At 39.2% G+C, this 21268-nt stretch overlaps 1 protein-coding gene across 1 annotated transcript in view; it reads right to left on the reverse strand.

The window, feature by feature from the left end:
- LOC121298208 (voltage-dependent L-type calcium channel subunit alpha-1D-like) overlaps window positions 1–17529 on the reverse strand; it is a 64649-nt gene extending 47120 nt beyond the window's left edge. The window contains exons 1-6 of the mRNA XM_041225170.1: window positions 17464–17529; window positions 11802–12120; window positions 10311–10416; window positions 3734–3873; window positions 2106–2248; window positions 4–156 (exon numbers count right to left, since the gene is read on the reverse strand). Coding sequence (XP_041081104.1) covers window positions 4–156; window positions 2106–2248; window positions 3734–3873; window positions 10311–10416; window positions 11802–11974 — 715 coding nt within the window. The 5' untranslated portion in view covers window positions 11975–12120; window positions 17464–17529. The remainder of the gene's footprint in view (window positions 1–3; window positions 157–2105; window positions 2249–3733; window positions 3874–10310; window positions 10417–11801; window positions 12121–17463) is intronic.
- Window positions 17530–21268: the final 3739 nt, after the last annotated feature.

The following is a 21268-nucleotide window of genomic DNA, read 5'->3' on the forward strand; positions in this document are numbered from 1 at the left end:
CACCTGTACCAGGAATATAACACGTTGTGTGCATTTTTCCAATAAAAAGCTCCAGTCCTATAATGGCATAGATTATGATTACAAACAACACCAACAGGGCAATGTGGAGAAGAGGGACCATGGCTTTTATAATGGAATTCAAAACAACTTGCAAGCCTGTAAAGGGAAAAATAAGTGAACACAGGATCTGTATATCACAATGCTGTATACAGTATGCAATTTATATTTGCATCCCAAAGTGAACTATGTCAAAAATTGTATACTATATAAAAACACCAGCATACAATAACAACAACACATGCAAATGTCTTTTAAATACTGAATCGATGAACTGGAGGAAGAGTCATATTTTACGAGCCACAGTACAGTATATATTAAACATGATTAGATTAACAGGAACTTAAAATCTTAAATCATAAAATGCATTACAAAAAAATGCCAGGAGCAGAAGAGCAGCACAAGGGTGGTCTCCAGTGACCTGACCAAACTCTACCTTCCCTGCCCTCATCCCGACAGAGCACAGAGACCCACTGGGCTCAAAATGTTTCTCTGCATAAATATCTTCAAACAAATTGCATGGTGCAGAAGGCGCGTCAGTTTACAGTGAATGTGCACGGTGCAGAAGGCGCGTCAGTTTACAGTGAATGCGCACGGTGCAGAAGGCGCGTCAGTTTACAGTGAATGCGCACGGTGCAGAATGGCGCGTCAGTCTACAGTGAATGCGCACGGTGCAGAAAGCGCGTCAGTCTACAGTGAATGTGCACGGTGCAGAAGGCCCGTCAGTCTACAGTGAATGCGCACGGTGCAGAAGGCGCGTCAGTTTACAGTGAATGCGCACGGTGCAGAAGGCCCGTCAGTTTACAGTGAATGCGCACGGTGCAGAAGGCGCGTCAGTTTACAGTGAATGCGCACGGTGCAGAAGGCGCGTCAGTTTACAGTGAATGCGCACGGTGCAGAAGGCGCGTCAGTTTACAGTGAATGCGCACGGTGCAGAAGGCGCGTCAGTTTACAGTGAATGCGCACGGTGCAGAAGGCGCGTCAGTTTACAGTGAATGCGCACGGTGCAGAAGGCGCGTCAGTTTACAGTGAATGCGCACGGTGCAGAAGGCGCGTCAGTTTACAGTGAATGCGCACGGTGCAGAAGGCGCGTCAGTTTACAGTGAATGCGCACGGTGCAGAAGGCGCGTCAGTTTACAGTGAATGCGCACGGTGCAGAAGGCGTCAGTTTACAGTCACGTGCAGAAGGCGCGTCAGTTTACAGTGAATGCGCACGGTGCAGAAGGCGCGTCAGTTTACAGTGAATGCGCACGGTGCAGAAGGCGCGTCAGTTTACAGTGAATGCGCACGGTGCAGAAGGCGCGTCAGTTTACAGTGAATGCGCACGCACGGTCAGTTTACAGTGAATGGGTGCAGAAGGCCCGTCAGTTTACAGTGAATGCGCACGGTGCAGAATGCGCACGGTGCAGAAGGCGCGTCAGTTTACAGTGAATGCGCACGGTGCACGGTGTTTAGAATGGCACGGTGTCAGTTTACAGTGAATGCGCACGGTGCAGAAGGCGCGTCAGTTTACAGTGAATGCGCACGGTGCAGAAGGCGAGTTTACAGTGAATGCGCACGGTGCAGAAGGCGTGTCAGTTTACAGTGAATGCGCACGGTGCAGAAGGCGTGTCAGTTTACAGTGAATGCGCACGGTGCAGAAGGCGGTGCAGAAGGCGTCAGTTTACAGTGAATGCGCACGGTGCAGAAGGCGCGTCAGTTTACAGTGAATGCGCACGGTGCAGAAGGCGTGTCAGTTTACAGTGAATGCGCACGGTGCAGAAGGCCCGTCAGTTTACAGTGAATGCGCACGGTGCAGAAGGCGCGTCAGTTTACAGTGAATGCGCACGGTGCAGAAGGCGGTCAGTTTACAGTGAATGCGCACGGTGCAGAAGGCGCGGCAGTTTACAGTGAATGCGCACGGTGCAGAAGGCGCGGCAGTTTACAGTGAATGCGCACGGTGCAGAAGGCGTGTCAGTTTACAGTGAATGCGCATGGTGTAGAAGGCGTGTCAGTTTACAGTGAATGCGCACGGTGCAGAAGTTCAGACCCTCTGACTATGGACTCACTGGGCACCCCTGACACTAGTCGGAGCGGACGCAGCACACGGAAGGCTCTTAGGGCTTTAACATCGAAGCCGCCTGGCTTTCCACCAGAGTGGTTGTCTCCATCTCCCTCTTTGGTTAGTTGTTCCAAGACAACACTAAATAACCTGAAACACACAAGAAGAGGCATGTTATATTAGCTGGGTCTGCAGACAGAACATCACAGTGGAGCTAGCAGTCAAATCAGTCTCACTTTATTGTTTTTATTTAGTCATTGCCCCACCCCCCCACCCCCCTTGGGGAACGGAGGCTGGAGCAGGCGTCCTCCGAAATGTGTTGCTGCCAATCTGTCATTTTTCACACTGTGGATCCACAGCGAAGCAACCAGACCTATAGTGCAGGAGGACAACACAGACCTGGAATGGCTCCTCTGTAGACCCGCAGGTGTCCTATTAGCCACAGCGGTCGCTGGTGCACGGTAAACCGTGGATTGCCCTGACGACCTAAGCCCTCCCTACCCGCGTGACGCTCGGCCAATTGTGCACTGCAAAGTTTGATTGGAAAACGAACTGAACCGAACCGAACTGAGACCATCTCTTGAAAAAAAAAGTCCCAGTTTTTCACTGTAGAAATCTGGACAGTGGTTGAAACAGTCTGAAGCTCGGACACCAAAATTCAATCCAAACTGGACAAAACTCACACAAATAGTAAAACACATTCAGTCTTTTCTTAAATGACTTTGTTTAGCGCCGACAATAGGAGAGCCGTGCTGAATTGCATAAACTGCACTATTATCCTACTGTAGGCATTCAATACATGCATTAATTAAATAAGCAAAAGTGCTCCCCAGCGCTTTCTTCCAAATATGTAATAATAATCTAAAACATGCTATTTTAAAAACTGGAGCAATACTTCAACAGCTGCAATCTTTCAATATGCAGTATATATTACTGTAAACATCCGGTTCACACACACCATATAAACAAACTGAGTTCACTTGAAAACTTGTGAACACAAACTGTCTCAGTCCTGAAGAAAAAAAATGGAAAAAGACCAAAAAAACAACTTTAGTTCGCATCCAAACGAACTCGGTCCCTTTGCTCGCAGATAAGTGTGAACAGCAAGCACATTGATACATTGTTTCAAACTAAACGGACTCGACCAAGTCCGTTTGAAACGGCCCCACTGTGAAAGTCCCCTTAGATTCCAGCTGAACCCGACTACCTACAATGCTTGGAAACTTAAAAGTTTCAATCAGTTTCTGTGCAGGAGATGTAAACGTCTGTTTCTGATTTTTTAACCAGTTGGACGATCTCTCGCCAGTTTAATTTGCATTGTGCCTGTGCACATGGTCTCAGAAGAAGGTAAGACGTGTATAATTCCATTTTTCAATTGCTCGAGGAGCACGGTGTGTGACAAGGGAGAGAGAAGAGCCACTGCGTTCAGAGAGGGGATAAAGGCAAGCAGATAAGCATTTCTGTTAATATGAAGTCACATCCGTTACATAGGTCAAAGGATCCATGAGAGAGCTCAATATATTAAACACCTTGACCTTCAGCAAATAAAGCCGACAAAGGGTTCAGCCAGTGCCGCCTTTAGTATACACCTCATTACCAAGACAACAAAACTAACGAGAACGGTGGTATACTTACCCTACTACTACAATGATAAAATCCAGCATGTTCCATCCATTTCTTACATAAGCATTTTTGTGCATTGCTAATCCATATGCAAAAATCTTCAAACACGTTTCAATTGTAAAAACTATAAGGAAGGCATATTCTACTGTTTCCTGGAAGAGAAAAGAAAAAAAGGAAATACATTTAATTCACATCTGTATTCAGTAAAGATACTAATATCGCATTCAGTTCTGATGGGTTATATGGGATTTAGAATGCACTGAAATGACATTGCAGACCGGATCAATGTAGCGAGGTGCTAAATCTATACCTTACGATGTAACAAAGCAAATACTTTTCTATACTCTGATTCCATCTCATACACATACGATGCCGTAAACGCAACCTGATCTATGTGGCTCATTTTACTACACATGCAAACAGAAAGGTCTCAATAGGGCTTACTAGAAAATAGGAATCCGCTACATATTTATTAAAAGCTGATTTGTCAATGTACGGTAAAGGCCAGGCTTCATATCCATATAGGAAGGAACTCTCTGCTCGGTTTGAGCTCAGGACCCACAACATATTCCCTACGAGTGCTCAGTAAACACACAGGCAGACATTCTGTACTGGCAGTGTGTGTCATGGTCCCAATCGACTGGTTAAAGCATTTCCTGAGTTAAGCTGTGTGGTTATCAAGGGGCAGAGTTTAGAAAGGAATTTAGTGAACTTACGGTGCAAAAATAAGAAAAAACAATAAATCATCCAGGTCGATAAGATCCCTGTAAAAGGAGACTAAACATGGACTCATTTTAACAAACTATTTGTTTATTCCTGTCGGAAAAACCACAACAGCTATTGGTATTAATGCTCATGGCTCCTGCTTCTTCCTGGCATTTGCTTCAGTATGTGTTTAAAATGAGCATATCTGTGACGGCCATTGTTTCATACACACACACAGGTCCCCAGGGAGAGGCAGCCCCTCCACAGTCTGCCCATGCGCTCTGCCTGCTCAGATCAGGAATTAAGGCCTGGCTTAGAGGCTCAGGCTTTCATTACCTAATGCAACTGTCACCACTAAGAAGCAAACAGTAATTAAAAAGCTTTCTTAACAAAGAGGATCTCAAGACGTTTCCTCGAAGTGGAGGTGCTGCAAGAATGATACCTCCACTAGTAACACTTTAAAACAACGGCCTTAAATTCCTAATGAACTCTGACTGAACACCACAGGAACAACCAGATTACCTCATGCACGTCCTCCGAGTTCCGAACTAATTCATTTTGAATTCATCATGATTTCAAAACATTTAGGTTCCCTTTTCCCCTCCGTCCGTTCCTAGTGAATTCGCTGTTTATTCTTCACTAATTCATACCCTCTTACTCACCCACCAGGGGATTGTGAGAAGTGTTCATTCATGCATGAATTCATGCCTTATACATGTGATCAACATAATTCATTACAAAAGAACATAGACTGAATATGGGTAATTAAATCCACATGAATTAACAGGGCTGAACTCAGAATTAATTATATCAGAACTCAGAGGAAGTGCATAACATATCCAGGTGTAATTTCTGTGGTATTCAGTCAGAATTCATTATGAATTTGCAGCCATTATTCTAGTGTGATATTGTCAGTATCACTTAAAGCCTATCTTTAAACAAGTCGTTTGAAGTTTGATAAACACTCACTCATCAGTGAACTGTATTTACTGATCACTCAGTTTCCAAGAAAGAAAAACAAAAAACGCAAGTCTGACGTGCAGCCATATCTGCAGACATACAGATAACAGACAAAGGGTTATTTAATCAGACTCTCGATTAGATATGTGACTCTGTAAGTACATACCAGTATCTAGTGTGCTTGAGTGTGACAGTGCAGAATAATAAAATGCTCTCAATCTGGATATTTATACAGTAGAACGATGAGGGCATTATAATATAACATATCCCATGTCATTAATACTGTATCTTAGTCTGCACTGCGGTGGGTATGAAGTAATTGTTTGTGTCTTCTTAAATAATACAGAAGGTCGTCCATATCTAGTGTCCCAGGAGGTCTAACTTAACATCTCAAATATCGATGCTTTTTGGTAAACACCACCCTTCTTTAGTTTGTGCTTTTATTATACGCTGATGTAAAACCATGCATTTCCAAATACGTTTAGTTTACAGTTCTCTTTAAAATAATCATTCAAGTGTGGCAGATCAGAGTTCCTGTTTTGACTCTGATATTTGTAATCTGTTCTCATACCTGGTGATCCTTAACCCAGCCCATCCATATTTAATAAGCACTGAATGCAGAGATCATGTATCACAATCTACTGTGCACCGCTGTGTAAGCATAACATAACCTGTCCCACTCTCACAGGCTGCATTAACACAAAAACTGCTCGGGAAACTGTAGGTCACCACAGTGGAGGTCTTAGTTACATTCAGTGTATCACATTGGATAACAAAAAAAGTGTGAGGTCTACTAGACCACTAAAAATCATTAAAACGCAAAGGTAAATGAATAGTATAACCACGAGAAAAGCATGGGAAACTATATTATCACAATGGTCTAAAAGCCGGTCACTGCTACAAAGGTCAGGCTATGCTGTCGCTCATCCACTCTCTAAGCTTGGTTCCACACCACGGGTCAGCGCTACAGAGCAGCGAGGAGGGACACAGAGCCACCTTGATCCTCTACAGTTTGAATGAAAGCTGAGACAGACACACTACAAGTATAAATTATTAATGGCGCTGGCTATTGAATCTTTAAACAATGATGTAACTACATTCACAAAGCAAAGTGCTGTCCTTCTTATAACGTTAGTGCCAATCAGACAGACCCAGACCCTAAACTCCCCATAAGCAAACAGATGTCTGATTTGTTTTCATAAACAGACACCTGCTATCTTGTTTGTCTCTCAATAAGGGATAGTATAGTCTATTTGTCACTCAACATGAATCATTATTACCAGCAACAAGCAGTCGACGTATGGTCATTTTAGGAATGCAAACGTTCTGTAGAAGTTTTAATAGAATTGAATCTGCGTCATAAATGAATCCTTCACAAAGCCATGCCTATTTGCTAAAAGAAAAAAAAAAAAAAAAAGCCAGTTTTCCGTGGCAGATGACAAGCAATAAAGAGCCTAAACAGTAGCGTGATGCGAGCCACGAAACAACTGCACGAGAAGTAGTGAAATCTGTCTGATTCGTACACAGGCTAGAGACACAACCAACACAATCTGTGAATGACCTTCAAGAGTTTCCCACCCAGTTTCCCACCAAGGTGCTCTGGGAGAGTCACATGTTTCAAAGTCAATTTCATACCTCAGAAATGGAATACTGGCTACAAATATCAATGGATTGGTAGTCAGTCCAATGTACATGTTGGGATACAGCAGGCTGGGAGGCAAGCAGACGTGGTACAGAGGAATTAGACAATAGCAGTTACAGTACCGACATTAGGATGAAAACAAAACTGAAACCTTCCAAACCAGTAAAAACATACAGTACACAGCGACAGGATTCAGCAAATTTGTCACAACATTTTTTTAATAAATAAATGAAGCGTACTGAAATATCTGCACTTCCTTTCTGTTTCCAACTATCAATCCAAGCGCGTGCAGGTCTGTACAGTTATGTGTAAATTAGGAACAGCTCTTCTGACATATTGGGCACTGTTTGCAAACCTTAAAGTCTGTTTTTAGTCATAAAGTAAAGTTTGATCATCTTTTATCTGTTGTAGTCTGCTACTCCATCATTTATAATGTGCACCTTTTCAATAATGGAAACATGTCTGAATGTTAAATGCAAGTTTCAGATTATATGAGTATACTTGCGTTGTGTTTGATACTGGCACCAAATGTGCCTCCAAAAAATTATTGATTTGAGGATATATAAGTGATTTAAATCTACTGTGATTTAAAATCATGAAATCTATTGCCGCCAGTATAATTTATTACACCAATCATGTTGTGCCTATTGATGTACTATGATGTACTAGGAAGGAGTTATTGAATGTATTATCTGTTGTTAAATACACTTGTAGATGGTATAAAATAACTGTATGATACGCAGTACAATGAGGATTTTGCATGATTTAAACATATCTTTGTCTTCAAAGCCTGTCCTTACTTAATCATTTGACTGATCATTTGAAATAATGTTAAAAACCAATTGGAATTTTTTTCTTTTTAAATATGCATGAGTGAACCATCATGGTGGGTCCCCTAATGGCCTTCTCCACGCACATGGATACAATATGGGCTGGGGATAAGAGCCTCACCTTCCCATTAGGTGTCTTTGTAATACTTCAACCCAAATTCCAATGACAAAGCAAGCAGTTACTTTGCTGAAAGTTTTATGAAGCTGAAATGTGGAACCCACGTCCGTATAGACCTTTGTTTGGGCTCTTATTATCAGTGTTTCAGTGTTGACAGATGATTTGCATTAAATAATGTACAAGGACAGTGAATTTCACAGCAAGGATTTGCTCATCTAATCGACTCTGACCCTGTATATAGTAGCATTATGTTTGAGTAAACCATACTTAGGACTTTTCAATGCCAGGCCGTGCACACAGTATTGTACCCAGAACATAAAGAAATGGTTAACTTCTGTACATAGCACAGGTGTCACTGCCACCCCCCTACAACAGGAATACATAAATAACATTTAGATTTTGTCCTACATATGATAGTATATAGTAAAATTATAGTTATAAAAAAAAACAGCGTGCTTTCCTTAGATCTCTCTCTTAAAAACAAAGGAACAAAACGGATATTAATTTCAGATTCCTGTTTGTTTATTTCGAAACATGAACAACGCGGTTCTGGTTGGCAGCTTTGAAAATGCAAGGATCGCTGCCAAAGGAATATAGAAAGCAGAGGTCACAAAGTAAACGTTGTTCTACATCATCAGCATAATGGGGATTTCCTCTTGAGGTGCATCAATAAACAGATGACACAGAGCCAAAGTAAAAAATATATAATTTGCGTACAATTTTCCAGAAACCAGAAATGGACGTCAACTTTGGTATCTGGGAATGAATAATGTTACCTAATGTAAACAATTACTTTTAACAGTCTCTATAAAAATAATTCTGTTTCCTACATTCCTGCTGATTCATGAGGTAAGAGAGTCATAAAGAACACAACTAAAAAGATAAATAACCCTTATAAAAGTTTGGCACAGTATTTTTGCAGGGTATTCTTGCAGTTTTCCCATGCTTTTCCCTTGGTTATACTGTGCATAGTTTACCCTGGTTTGCCATGTTCTTTTAATATTCTTTACCATACCTTGCTAGTCTTTACAATACTGCTTTGCCTTGCTTTCATTGTGCTATGCTTTTACTACGGTAAACTTTTATAAGGGAATACACATATATTCATGAAATCCCAACTGGGCTGCAGAATCTCTTCCAAACATGCACAGCATCAGAAATCACCCCATTAAGGCTAAAGTGAAAAGTAAAATAAAACCAATACCAAACTAACTGTTAGTGTCATTAGCTAATTAGTGAATATGGGTACAAATAGTATTAAACAAGACACAACCAGACAATCTTTCAGTCTGCATTAAGACGGGCAGGGCAGCATGCTCGGAGAAACAGAAGCTATCAACATGGCCATTCTTCTATCAAATTAAGAAAGGCATGACTAATTCTATAACATCCTTTAAATGATTTATAGTTCAATTTGTAAATCGACACCTTTCCTTTGCAGGGTATTAAGAAGGACAATTCAGAGCAAACATTTATTCTGTTTATTGGTCATGCAGTTGGCACAGTCTCAAGACAGCTCCGGATAAATAATGCAATCGTTCCTCTCCGAGCATGTAGGCAACCAGAACTGGACGGTTCTAATGAAATGCAATTCAACTGGCAGTTCTAGCTTCCGCTCAATCATTCCTCTTTTTGTAATGGAAGCGTGTATAATGAGCTTCACCTTGGTGAACAGATAACAAGTGGTGGTTCAAAAATATTGTTTGCTCAAAAAATCTCTTAGTATTTAGTGTAGTCAATATTTAAAAGTGGTAAGAATATTATGTTAACATTCAAAGCATTTGCTGATGAACCTTTGGTAATTGGTAAAGGACAGACACATCTGCATTAGACTTCTGTGTGCATCTGTATGTTCTTAAAAGATACGCCACAGGCATATTTCTCAAGAAAGAAAATGGAACAATGTTGTGGAAAGCCACTTTGTTTCTCAGCAGAAAACCAACAAGTCAAAAAGCAGACAAGAATATACAATTCAGCAGTCATCTCAGCAAACACCGACGATCACCTTTTCCAAACCATGCCCCAATTAAAACACTGTGCCTTCAATTTGTCAAAGCTCTTCAACGCTACAGATATGTTACACAACTAAAAAAGAAACAAGTTCACTTTATCCTTCTGCAATGTTTCCCACTTATTTCATGACAGTTTTCCTTTCACAAAAATGGTGTGTTTTGAAGTAAATAGCTTGGATGAATGGGGGCCTACGCACCATTATAAAATGGGATGGAAGGGCATATGCTCATGAGATACAGCAATGTGTTTTTACCACTGTGGTACCACTGGAAAGTCAACTTAACCATGCAAAATAAAACAGAAGAAACCAGGAACACTCACCAGATCATGATTCGTTGAATTGGAGTCATCTGCGGGAAAGGGGATGTAAATAGCTAAGGCCACGCAGTTGGCAAAAATTGCAATTAATATAAAGATATCAAAAGGCCTGAGCATATGGTTAAGGAAATTATACATCAACAGTGCAATACAATAATCACATATAACATTCAGACATGTACATACAAATGTCAAATGATTGCCATGGAAATTTGTAATGGAAGTTAGAGTCAGGGCTTCAGTAAAGTTAAACAAAAATCACATTGATAGCGGATGAGGTCTTAAGGATTTGTATTAAAGAGGCAGAAGATGTGCTCCGATGGCAATGCCGGTCTTTCATGAAATGAGTTCAGGTGGTGTTAACCTACAATAGTCTTCTGAGAATATGAAAGCACAGTTTTAAAAAAGCCTCGCTTTTACTCAGTCATGCCAACAGAGGGCTGACTGAGCAGATCAAGCAAACCTCATTTGAATGTATGTCATTTGCTATGTTATTCTACCAGGGTTTTATAAAACCCCAAGAGCACAGGTCAAATTCAATCTGACATCAAAGCTCCTGGTCGATTTTCTACTGCTCTAATCCTTCACGCAGCTCTTTAAGAATGCAAGTCTGTCTCCAACACCTAACATACTGTGGGACTTTAGAGAAATTGGTGTGCAGAGAGACAGTCATGGGATTACAATCAAAACCTCTATATTATCACACATTTCACTGCATAGTGCAATGTGAAAAAAGACAAGCAAAAATAAGAGTGTTATTTCTCAAGCTGCACCGCACAGCATCACAGTGTAGCTTCACACTTGTTCACAATCCTGGGAGAAGAATGGAAAAACGCTTTTCTCTTTCTGAATCCCTACAGTAAATACGATATTCATTTATACCCATCACCTCAATCGTGTTTGTAGGAATGCTGAAAGATGACAGCTGTTCAAACCATACAAGATCATATTTAACATCCACACACTGTGCTCAGGGGATGGTTGTTTTTATATGTATACTACAGACTAGAGTTAGAGATTTACATTAATATAACCTTTTCTACAGCTTCAGGAACTGATATTAAAAAGCATTTATTTATGGATTGCTTTAACTAAATCCATCAGTGGCTGATAGCTGCAAATCATAGAAAAAAAAAACCCATTATACCCACTTAGTTCAAATTAAGTTTGTTAGTACATTAAATTAGCAACGCAGCTGGGAACCGAGAACTTGTTTGTTTCTATCTCCATCAGATCTCCTTGATGGGTTTACAGAATTACAATACACAAGCTGCCAGCCATTATTCTCTCTCTATATATAGGGTTACATATGCCCTCTGTCCAGCTCAGGTCTGAACTTATTCCAGACGGTAAAAGCAATAGTATGAGTATTTGATCAGTTCTGCACTACTTCACAATAGCGTGCGGTCGACGTATGGTTTGTTTTCCTACCGTGTCGCAAATCCCTCATGCACATAGCAAAGAAATACATCCAGGAGAAACACAAAAGGATACTTCCATTCGACCAAGCTGATACAGGCTCTCCTGATAGGGTTGTTGAGGGTTAAACAGAACAGTGCTCGGGGAGGCCTGCTGTTCGCATTGTTGCCCTGCTTCTTGCTTTTGGCATACTGCTGCCGTTTTCTTTGGGATAGAGATCCGACAGGTGCGGGGGTGTTGGTGCTCATGGTTTGTGCAGCCTTGGCCTGTCTAGCAGCATCAATCGCTGCCTACCAGGAGAGAGCAATTGACTTGGACGGTGCGGAGCGGTTTGACTTAAGGACTGGTACGTCACCAGGGAGAAGAACTCTGGCGCTGCTGGCATAATTCGCCCCTGTGAATTAAAAATAAATAAATAAATAAATAAATAAAAAGTACATAATCAATAACAATACAAACAGAATACAGCACAATAACTAAGAGCACTTTTCATGGCCACAAGCACCATGAGAAATCAAGAAAGTAAGACCCAGTAGGCACAAGCTGGACATTGGGTCTAATTTGCCTCAGCCTGGAGTCTAAAGACAGTAATGGTCAAATATCAATTTGTTTGTTGGTATAAAAGTACCTGTTTTACACCCCTGTCCTTCCTGACTGTAGGTGCCTGCTGTCCACACAGAACAGTGTCACAGTGTGGGTGAGTGCTGTGGATGGCAGCTGACAATATACTCAATTCATTCTGATCACACATGACATTTAAAACCAGTTTGGCATCATCTCTCTTTTGAAGATCTATTAAAATGACACTGCATGTACATCCTTTGTATTATTATTATTATTTACGGAAAACGTTATGCAACGTGCATCACAATATCAAAGCATATGACACACATGTCACTGAACAGCATCCTGTGAATTTGAAACTGTAATCACTTTTTCCAATCAGTTGTATAAATAAACCGCCAGGCCTCCTATAGAATACATAAAAACAAAGAATTGTAGTAATGCATGGAATGGTCCAAGAATATAAATCCATAAAAAAGCACAAACATGTATAAATATTGCTGAACCCCGCTAACTAGATTCACATAAATCATGCCAGTTGTACTCAACTTCATCTTTTTTATATAATTATGGCAGTATTTTTTTTTCTCTGACAACAGATAGCAGCAGTAAATCCACATTGTATCTTATCGTTTTCCAAACTTGGTATTCAAGCGTCATTTCAGAATGATATTCTGAAGGTTATTTTCAGTTAGCCTACTCGACGTGAATACAGTAAAGATAAGGTGACACTTCAGAAGCATACTGTCCGTACAATGAAAGATCCAGACCAAAACTAAGCGAATGCAATCACCTACACCGTATCTCTTATAAAAAAAAAACTTCACGAAAATTAAAAGCTTTCATTACAGGTAAAACAAAACAAAACAAAATATCGACGGGTAAGACGTCAGTTCACCAAATAGTGATGTGTAAATGCGGCTACATCAGACAGCACTCCGAAGAGCGCACAGCGAAACAGAGGGTGCTATTGCCTGGTTAAGGTTCTGGAAAGGTTTCGCGTTACGTTTTTTGTCAGTGCGTTAAGTTCTATCGCGACTGACTCGAAGTACAATTTTAAAAGGTTCAGCAGTTTGTTGGACCAATTTGTTCGGGTACAAATAAGTGTTTATTGCCTTTTAAATGTTTACACCGTACCAGACCACTCGTTACAATTAGCTCCGCTCTGCCCGGGCGAACATTCCCACATTAACCCGCGTAAAACACCCAATGGGACCCCCATTTGTCAATCAAGACGAACGCCAGAACGTGCTATAGGCATGGTGTGTCTATATAGAACCACCCCGGGAGCAGACGGATCCCTAATCCTGTTTCCCCTTTTACCGCAATGGAGGTGATACACATTACAGTATATATATATATATATATATATATATATATATATATATATATATATATATATATATATATATATATATATATATATATATATATAGTAACGTGTGTGTGTGTATCTATTGTGGTAAAATATATCTATATCGAGAGAGAGAGAGATTACATAATCTAGGTTAACTCAATATCATAGGTATTAGAATTATTTGCATTATAGCTAAATTATATATTTAAACACATGGATAGAAAAGTCATGCAATAGGTTAATTTAAAGCCTTTAAAATTAATTGTTACTGAGTACCTTCTAACTTTTCGTTTTTAGTTTTCGGGTTTATATTTCCTACCTTTTCTCAATACTCAACATCCAGCTGACTGTAACTTTCCACAGTTTCAATGAAAAGAAAAAAATGTATTGTCATTGCAAAAGAAAAAAAACCGTAGGTCCAGCCGCAAACAGCAAAATATAAGGCATTAGCTTATGGGCAATAGAGACACATATGCATTAATTAACCCTTTCCACGAGCGCGTCTGTAGTAGCGTCCACTGATTACAACACAGCCCACAGCACGGTGTTTTTAAATTCGTTCCGTGTCTCTTGTTCATGCATTCTCCTATCCACATTAACACTTTCATAAAACAAAATAATAATAATATTGATTTCGTTCCTTCACAAGCGGTTCCAATAACAGTCATCCCTGGGAGTTTTAGCCAACATTATATAATATTGCAACATCCGGCGTGAAATTAAATGAAATAAATATCCAGTCGTGGAGAATGAAATGCAAGCCTTTTTAAAACTACTATTTCTGTTCCTAGACTGTCATTAAAAAAAAAAAAAAAAAAAAAAAAAAAAAAACGTTTTGTAAAATCCCCTTGAATAAACTGCACATTCGGGTTGCAGAAAACTTTCCTTGGCAGCGGGTCCGCAGTTGTCGATCCCCGTGTTTTTTTCTTCTGTACGGAGATGGCATTGAATTGTAGTATTTGAGGATGTGGTTCTGGTCCTGTGGAGTGACGTTTCAGTGACTTTCTAAGCAACCGCTGTCATTCAACGAGGAAGAAAATAGTCATCTCCGAGCCGAGCAGGTCGCTCGGTGCAGTATTCCAATGTGATTATAATGCAGAACGATGGGATGCGAACTTTTGCCTCGCTGAACTCAATTATAGAGACCCGCTACAGCCCGACATTAAAAATAAATTAATAAATAAAGCATTGCCATATTAGTAAATAAATCAACCAAGCAGGAGAAATTCAGAGCTGTAAAATCTTGATCGCTGATAAGTTTTTGACTTAAACATCTTCACACTGGCAAATCAGAACAGAATGATTTTGAAACAATTTTGAACTTAGTTTGGAAAAAGATAATAGATCGTATCGCGTTTTGGGGGAGGCATACCTTGACACCTGCTCCGAGCTATAAATGATTCCCCTGCTTGGTGTCGGAGTGAGGGTGGGCACACTAAGGAAATGCCACTATAAATCGGCTTTAATAGTTTTGGTTATATAACAGAGTAAGCAGTGCAGCTGACATCGTCTTTGTATAGACTTTCCAACAAATATGATAATAATAATAATAATAATAATAATAATAATAATAATAATATAATAATAAGAAGAAAGAAGAAGAAGAAGAAGAAGAAGAAAGAAGAAGAAGAAGAAGAAGAAGAAGAAGAAGATAGCATTTAAAAGGTCGAACTTCTGCTCTCTACCGGGTATAAAGGGAACTGCAGCATTTGGTTATAAATAAATAAAGAAATATTTATTTTTACCCGAAAATAAAGGTTTGTCAAGGGCAGCGCTTTCCTTTTGCTACTTGTCAAATGGGATCTGATTCTTTGAAGCGAGGAGTGAAAGATTTTTAATATAGTGTTAGAATCTCAATTTAAACTATGAATACGATTAATCTCATTGCAGCTAGACCATACAGAGAGCTATCACACGGGACACGAATTAGTAGTAGCCAGTACTAGAGGACACATTGGCTTTACCTCTCTATCTACATATTCCAGCTTGATAAAATACAAGAAAAATATATAATTTCTTTTCTCTGTTAATATTTGTGATGTTGTTGGATACTTTACAAGAATGACACGTATATAAAGTTCATATTTTCAAATATAATTCTTAGATTCTAAGTGAATTTTACAGACTCACCTGTTTAGAATGCACTTGGAGATCTACCTTGATCTACCCCTCCTGTATTCTCCTGACCTCAGCATTACGTCACTGGATCCTCAGCTGATGCACTATCCTTGCACTATTGCACAACTATTACGTCATTGTAGATTCAACTGTTGTAACCCTAACGTGTTCCATCTTAATAGTTTAATTTGGATTTATTAAACTGTATTTAAATATGGATTTTGCATTACAAATATGTATGCCCAGCATTAAAAGAAACGTATCACTATTATAACACATTTATTTTTGAAGAAAAAAAGTATATAAATGTCTCGTTTCTTTTTAATCACTCGATTGTTCACCCTTGAGTAACTATGACTGAAGCGTATGCACTTAATCACCCAATTAGTTAGACCGCTGATTGGACACTGGATATGGAGTGATTTCAACTGTTGAACTGCAAGCTTGAATAAAATCAATTTTAAAAATCACAGAAAAAACAAAACAAAAAACAACATGCCAGTCACATCTGTCAAGAAAGCAGCGCCTTCCTGCAATCGGCCACGCACTGGGAGACCAAGAGTCACAACACCTGCCCAAGATCGCCAGATCAATTGTTAATGGAAAAGTCACTGCTCCTGCTGTAAAATAGAGTTTGTCATTTTTAGATCACATCTAGTGAATTGTATCCAAATATAAGTGATACGTTTCTTTTGATGCTCAAATACAAGTGATAAGTTTCATTTGATGCTCAGTGTATGTACTGCCCTGTTTTAAGACCTGTAAATCGCTTTGGATAAAAGCGTCTGCAAAATAATCCATACGAATCAAATAATAATTGCATTTTGCTTTAGTTGCATTGAATCGTCACTCACACTTTATTACCACGTGATTACACTGCTGCTTCACGTGACACAGTACGGAAGTTGAGCACTCTTGGAGAGCTTGCTGTTAATTGCTGTAGCCGATCTATAGGTGTAAGACGATATTGTATGTGGATCGCTAGTATCTTGTTTCAGCCTTAGCTGAGTCATCCTATTACAAACTATTACTGTATCTGGAGCTTTCTGCTACCTAGGAATTATACTGTAACTAAATAAAACAGATTTTTATTTTTGTTTTCCATTTTACTTGGTTTTACTTGTAGTAAAACCCATTTGAAATAGCTGAATCATTTATAACAATTGTCTGAGGGAAAGGGGGCCAACTCAGAGGCGTCGGGTTAGGGAAGGGGTTAATCCGCATGAGATAGTGATCCTAACACACTACTGTGTTACAAGATTGTTAGTAATATTAAAATTATTAATTTAGAGAAAAATTGCCAACACATCACAGAGTTCCATTAAAACTATCCAGATTTTGTAAAGGGCACCTAACAGCCTAACATAAGTGCCTTTTAGCTTTTTTGGTGTTTTGAAAAATAAATTGGAGCAACACAACCCCTAAAAAGACTGGAAGCCATCACACCAAAAAATACAATACCAAATCTGAACGTGTAGAACTATCACATATGAAGCTACTCAGGCACACGTGCAATACAAGGCAAGTAATGGCTGTGTTACTGGTAACTAAGCATTGCAAATGTTGTATGCATTCCAATTCACAGCCCTCTATATATCACTCTGTCTACATGAAACAGTATCCAAGCCACATTAACTGTAGTCCAGGTTATGACACAAATGCAATATCATTGAAATTGAAAAATGAACGTGACCTCACCTCAGTGACCGGGAAGCACAAGGATAAAACCATTCATCTTCTTTTTTGTGTGTGTGTGTGTGTGTGATAGCAGCACAAAAAAGCAGAAATGTTTGTCACACTTCTTCCCGCAATCATGAAGTAAATGCACTCCAGGTTGGGAGGTAGCAGGATATTGGATTACCTGTCTGCACCAGATAATTGTTTGTAGGAGATAAGCTTTGAATTATTAATCCTTCTAATGTTCTTGAGTAAAGGAAGGAGGGCTGCCTCTGACCTATTTTATCTTTGGTGCTCGCAGCCAACAATTTCAAACCTGGCAAGACGGTATAACAAGACACACTCTATCACTGACAGGCCATGAACTGGGAGACCAAGAGTCACAACACCTGCCCAAGATCGACAGATCATTTTGCAGCATATTTGTGATGTCAATTGTTAATGGAAAAGTTACTGCACCTGCTGTAAAATAGAGTTTGTCATTTTTCGATCACATCTAGTGAATTTTATCCAAATATAAGTGATAAGTTTCCTTTGATGCTCAGTATATGTACTGCCCTGTTTTAACACCTGTAAATCGCTTTGGATAAAAGCGTCTGCAAAATAATCCATACGAATCAAATAATAATTGCATTTTGCTTTAGTTGCATTGAATCGTCACTCACACTTTATTACCACGTGATTACACTGCTGCTTCACGTGACACAGTACGGAAGTTGAGCACTCTTGGAGAGCTTGCTGTTAATTGCTGTAGCCGATCTATAGGTGTAAGACGATATTGTATGTGGATCGCTAGTATCTTGTTTCAGCCTTAGCTGAGTCATCCTATTACAAACTATTACTGTATCTGGAGCTTTCTGCTACCTAGGAATTATACTGTAACTAAATAAAACAGATTTTTATTTTTGTTTTCCATTTTACTTGGTTTTACTTGTAGTAAAACCCATTTGAAATAGCTGAATCATTTATAACAATTGTCTGAGGGAAAGGGGGCCAACTCAGAGGCGCCGGGTTAGGGAAGGGGTTAATCCGCATGAGATAGTGACCCTAACACATTACTGTATTCAGAGCTTGCAAAGCGAACTGGTATTGACTAACAGTTTCACTGCGAGTCTTAAAGGGCCAGCATTAAATTCAGTAACGGTTCCCTCAAATGAAGAACAAATATTGTTTGTTATTTTCATTTAAAAGTATGAAAGATGTTTTAAAATGAGTGTTGTAACTACTACTACTGTTGTTGCTGCTGCTAATAATAATAATAATAATAATAATAATAATAATAATAATAATAATAATAATAATAATACAATATCCTAATTAACTTTGCTAGCCTGGTATTAGATGTCAATAATATTATTTAATCCAAAAGCTTGACCCTGTTTGAAGTTATTTGAAACATTGTTGTAATAATGTTCAGTGAACTGGACTATGCTCTGTAGAGGTCCTGCACTCTGTAGGAGTTGCACCTTGCTTTTTAATCTATTTATTATACCCATGCTTTGCTGACATTAACTGACATTTCAAATTGGCTACATTTTTAATAAACATGGCATTTGAAAGTGTTCCCAGTTTTTCAATAACAATAACTATCAAACCCAGTCACCCTCTAAATGTAAACAATAAGAATACAATATATGTTCTAGCTTGTACAGAACTATGAAGCAGTAGAGCATTTTAATACACTGTGTTCTAGATACTGCTAAGCAAGAGTCGCTGATAAGCAACATGAAAAAGAACTGCTTCAGGTGTTAGCTGATATATTCTAACTTTACACCACATTACCAAATGATATGAACGTAGCCTTTGATCATTTATTTTAAAACAATATTACACATCTGAAGAACTGATCTTAATGCTACCTGAATATATCACTTAATAATACATGTGTTTCTCGATAACTTGAAACACTTCATCCCAAGATTGTTAGTAATATTAAAATTATTAATTTAGAGAAAAATTGCCAACACATCACAGAGTTCCATTAAAACTATCCAGATTTTGCAAAGGGCACCTAACAGCCTAACATAAGTGCCTTTTAGCTTTTTTGATGTTTTGAAAAATAAATTGGAGCAACACAACCCCTAAAAGGCCTGGAAGCCAACACACCAAAAAATACAATACCAAATCTGAATGTGTAGAACTATCACATATGAAGCTACTCAGGCATATGTGCAATACAAGGCAAGTAATGGCTGTGTTACTGGTAACTAAGCATTGCAAATATTGTATGCATTCCCATTCACAGCCCTCTATATATCACTCTGTCTACACGAAACAGTATCCAAGCCACATTAACTGTAGTCCAGGTTATGACACAAATGCAATATCATTGAAATTGAAAAATGAACGTGACCTCACCTCAGTGACCGGGAAGCACAAGGATAAAACCATTCATCTTCTTTTTTGTGTGTGTGTGTGTGTGTGTGATAGCAGCACAAAAAAGCAGAAATGTTTGTCACACTTCTTCCCGCAATCATGAAGTAAATGCACTCCAGGTTGGGAGGTAGCAGGATATTGGATTACCTGTCTGCACCAGATAATTGTTTGTAGTAGATAAGCTTTGAATTATTAATCCTTCTAATGTTCTTGAGTAAAGCAAGGAGGGCTGCCTCTGACCTACCCATCCAACGCAGGCTGAATGTGTTTATTTGAAAAACAAAATGAAAGTGTGCTATCTGGACGTTGTGTGACTCTGTGTTACATCCCTAAACCTGATTCTATTCTGGTCCTAATGCTCTGGTTTATGACGAGTTGTAAGGCAGTCATCCATTTTAAGAATATGGTTAAACTAATTTAAACAGTGCTATTATAGCCTGTAACGGGCTGTGTGTAACATTCACTCAGAACAGAAACGTCTTTCATGACAATGAACATTCATGACATTTTAATTGAAGTGTAGGTGTTGCAGGCTCCACACCTCAGTCAGAAAACTGACTGGGGTTTAGCGCTCACTCCTCGTAGTCTCCATTGATTGGCTGAGAATTAAATTATCTCATTAATAGTGAATAAAGGGGGAGGTCAAAAGCCTAGTAGACACTATTAGAAACAGCTTGTTGTTGGTTTTTTCATGGTCTGTGTCATCTCTACGCCATGGGGCTCCATGGTAAATTAGCAGGTGGCTGAGTTGGGCACACTGTATTAGAGATGTCTGGTATATGATGTTCTTCTAGTCCTCCAGGATAAATTAGGGTAAAAAAAAACCCCCTAAAAACATCTTGTCTGACTCCTTGATAGACCAGATGCTCAATATGGTTGCTTTTTCAGTCAAATAATATCAAATTAACTGATAGTTTCGAATTGAACACACATCTTTACTTGTTGCCCAGCTTGTTTATTTAAACTCAACACACGTTTGCAGCAACGACAAACACTGAATAGCTGTTGTAAAGGTTTACTGTGGCATATCATGGTAAAAGCAATCAAATATACTAAGTACAGTGGCTTGCGAAAGTATTGACCCACCTTGGCATTTTTCCTATTTTGTTGCCTTACAACCTGGAATTAAAATGGATTTTTATTTGGATTTCATGTAATGGACATACACAAAATAGTCCAAATTGGTGAAGTGAAATGAAAAAAATAACTTGTTTCAAAAAATTCTAAAAAATAAATAACGGAAAAGTGGTGCGTGCATATGTATTCACCCCCTTTGCTATTAAGCCTCTAAATAAGATCTGGTGCAACCAATTACCTTCAGAAGTCACACAATTAATTAAATAAAGTCCACCTGTGTGCAATCTAAGTGTCACATGATCTCAGTATAAATACACCTGTTCTGAAAGGCCCCAGAGTCTGCAACACCACCAAGCAAGGGGCACCACCAAGC

Source organism: Polyodon spathula, chromosome 23 (assembly GCF_017654505.1).
Source record: "Polyodon spathula isolate WHYD16114869_AA chromosome 23, ASM1765450v1, whole genome shotgun sequence".
Taxonomy (NCBI): domain Eukaryota; kingdom Metazoa; phylum Chordata; class Actinopteri; order Acipenseriformes; family Polyodontidae; genus Polyodon; species Polyodon spathula.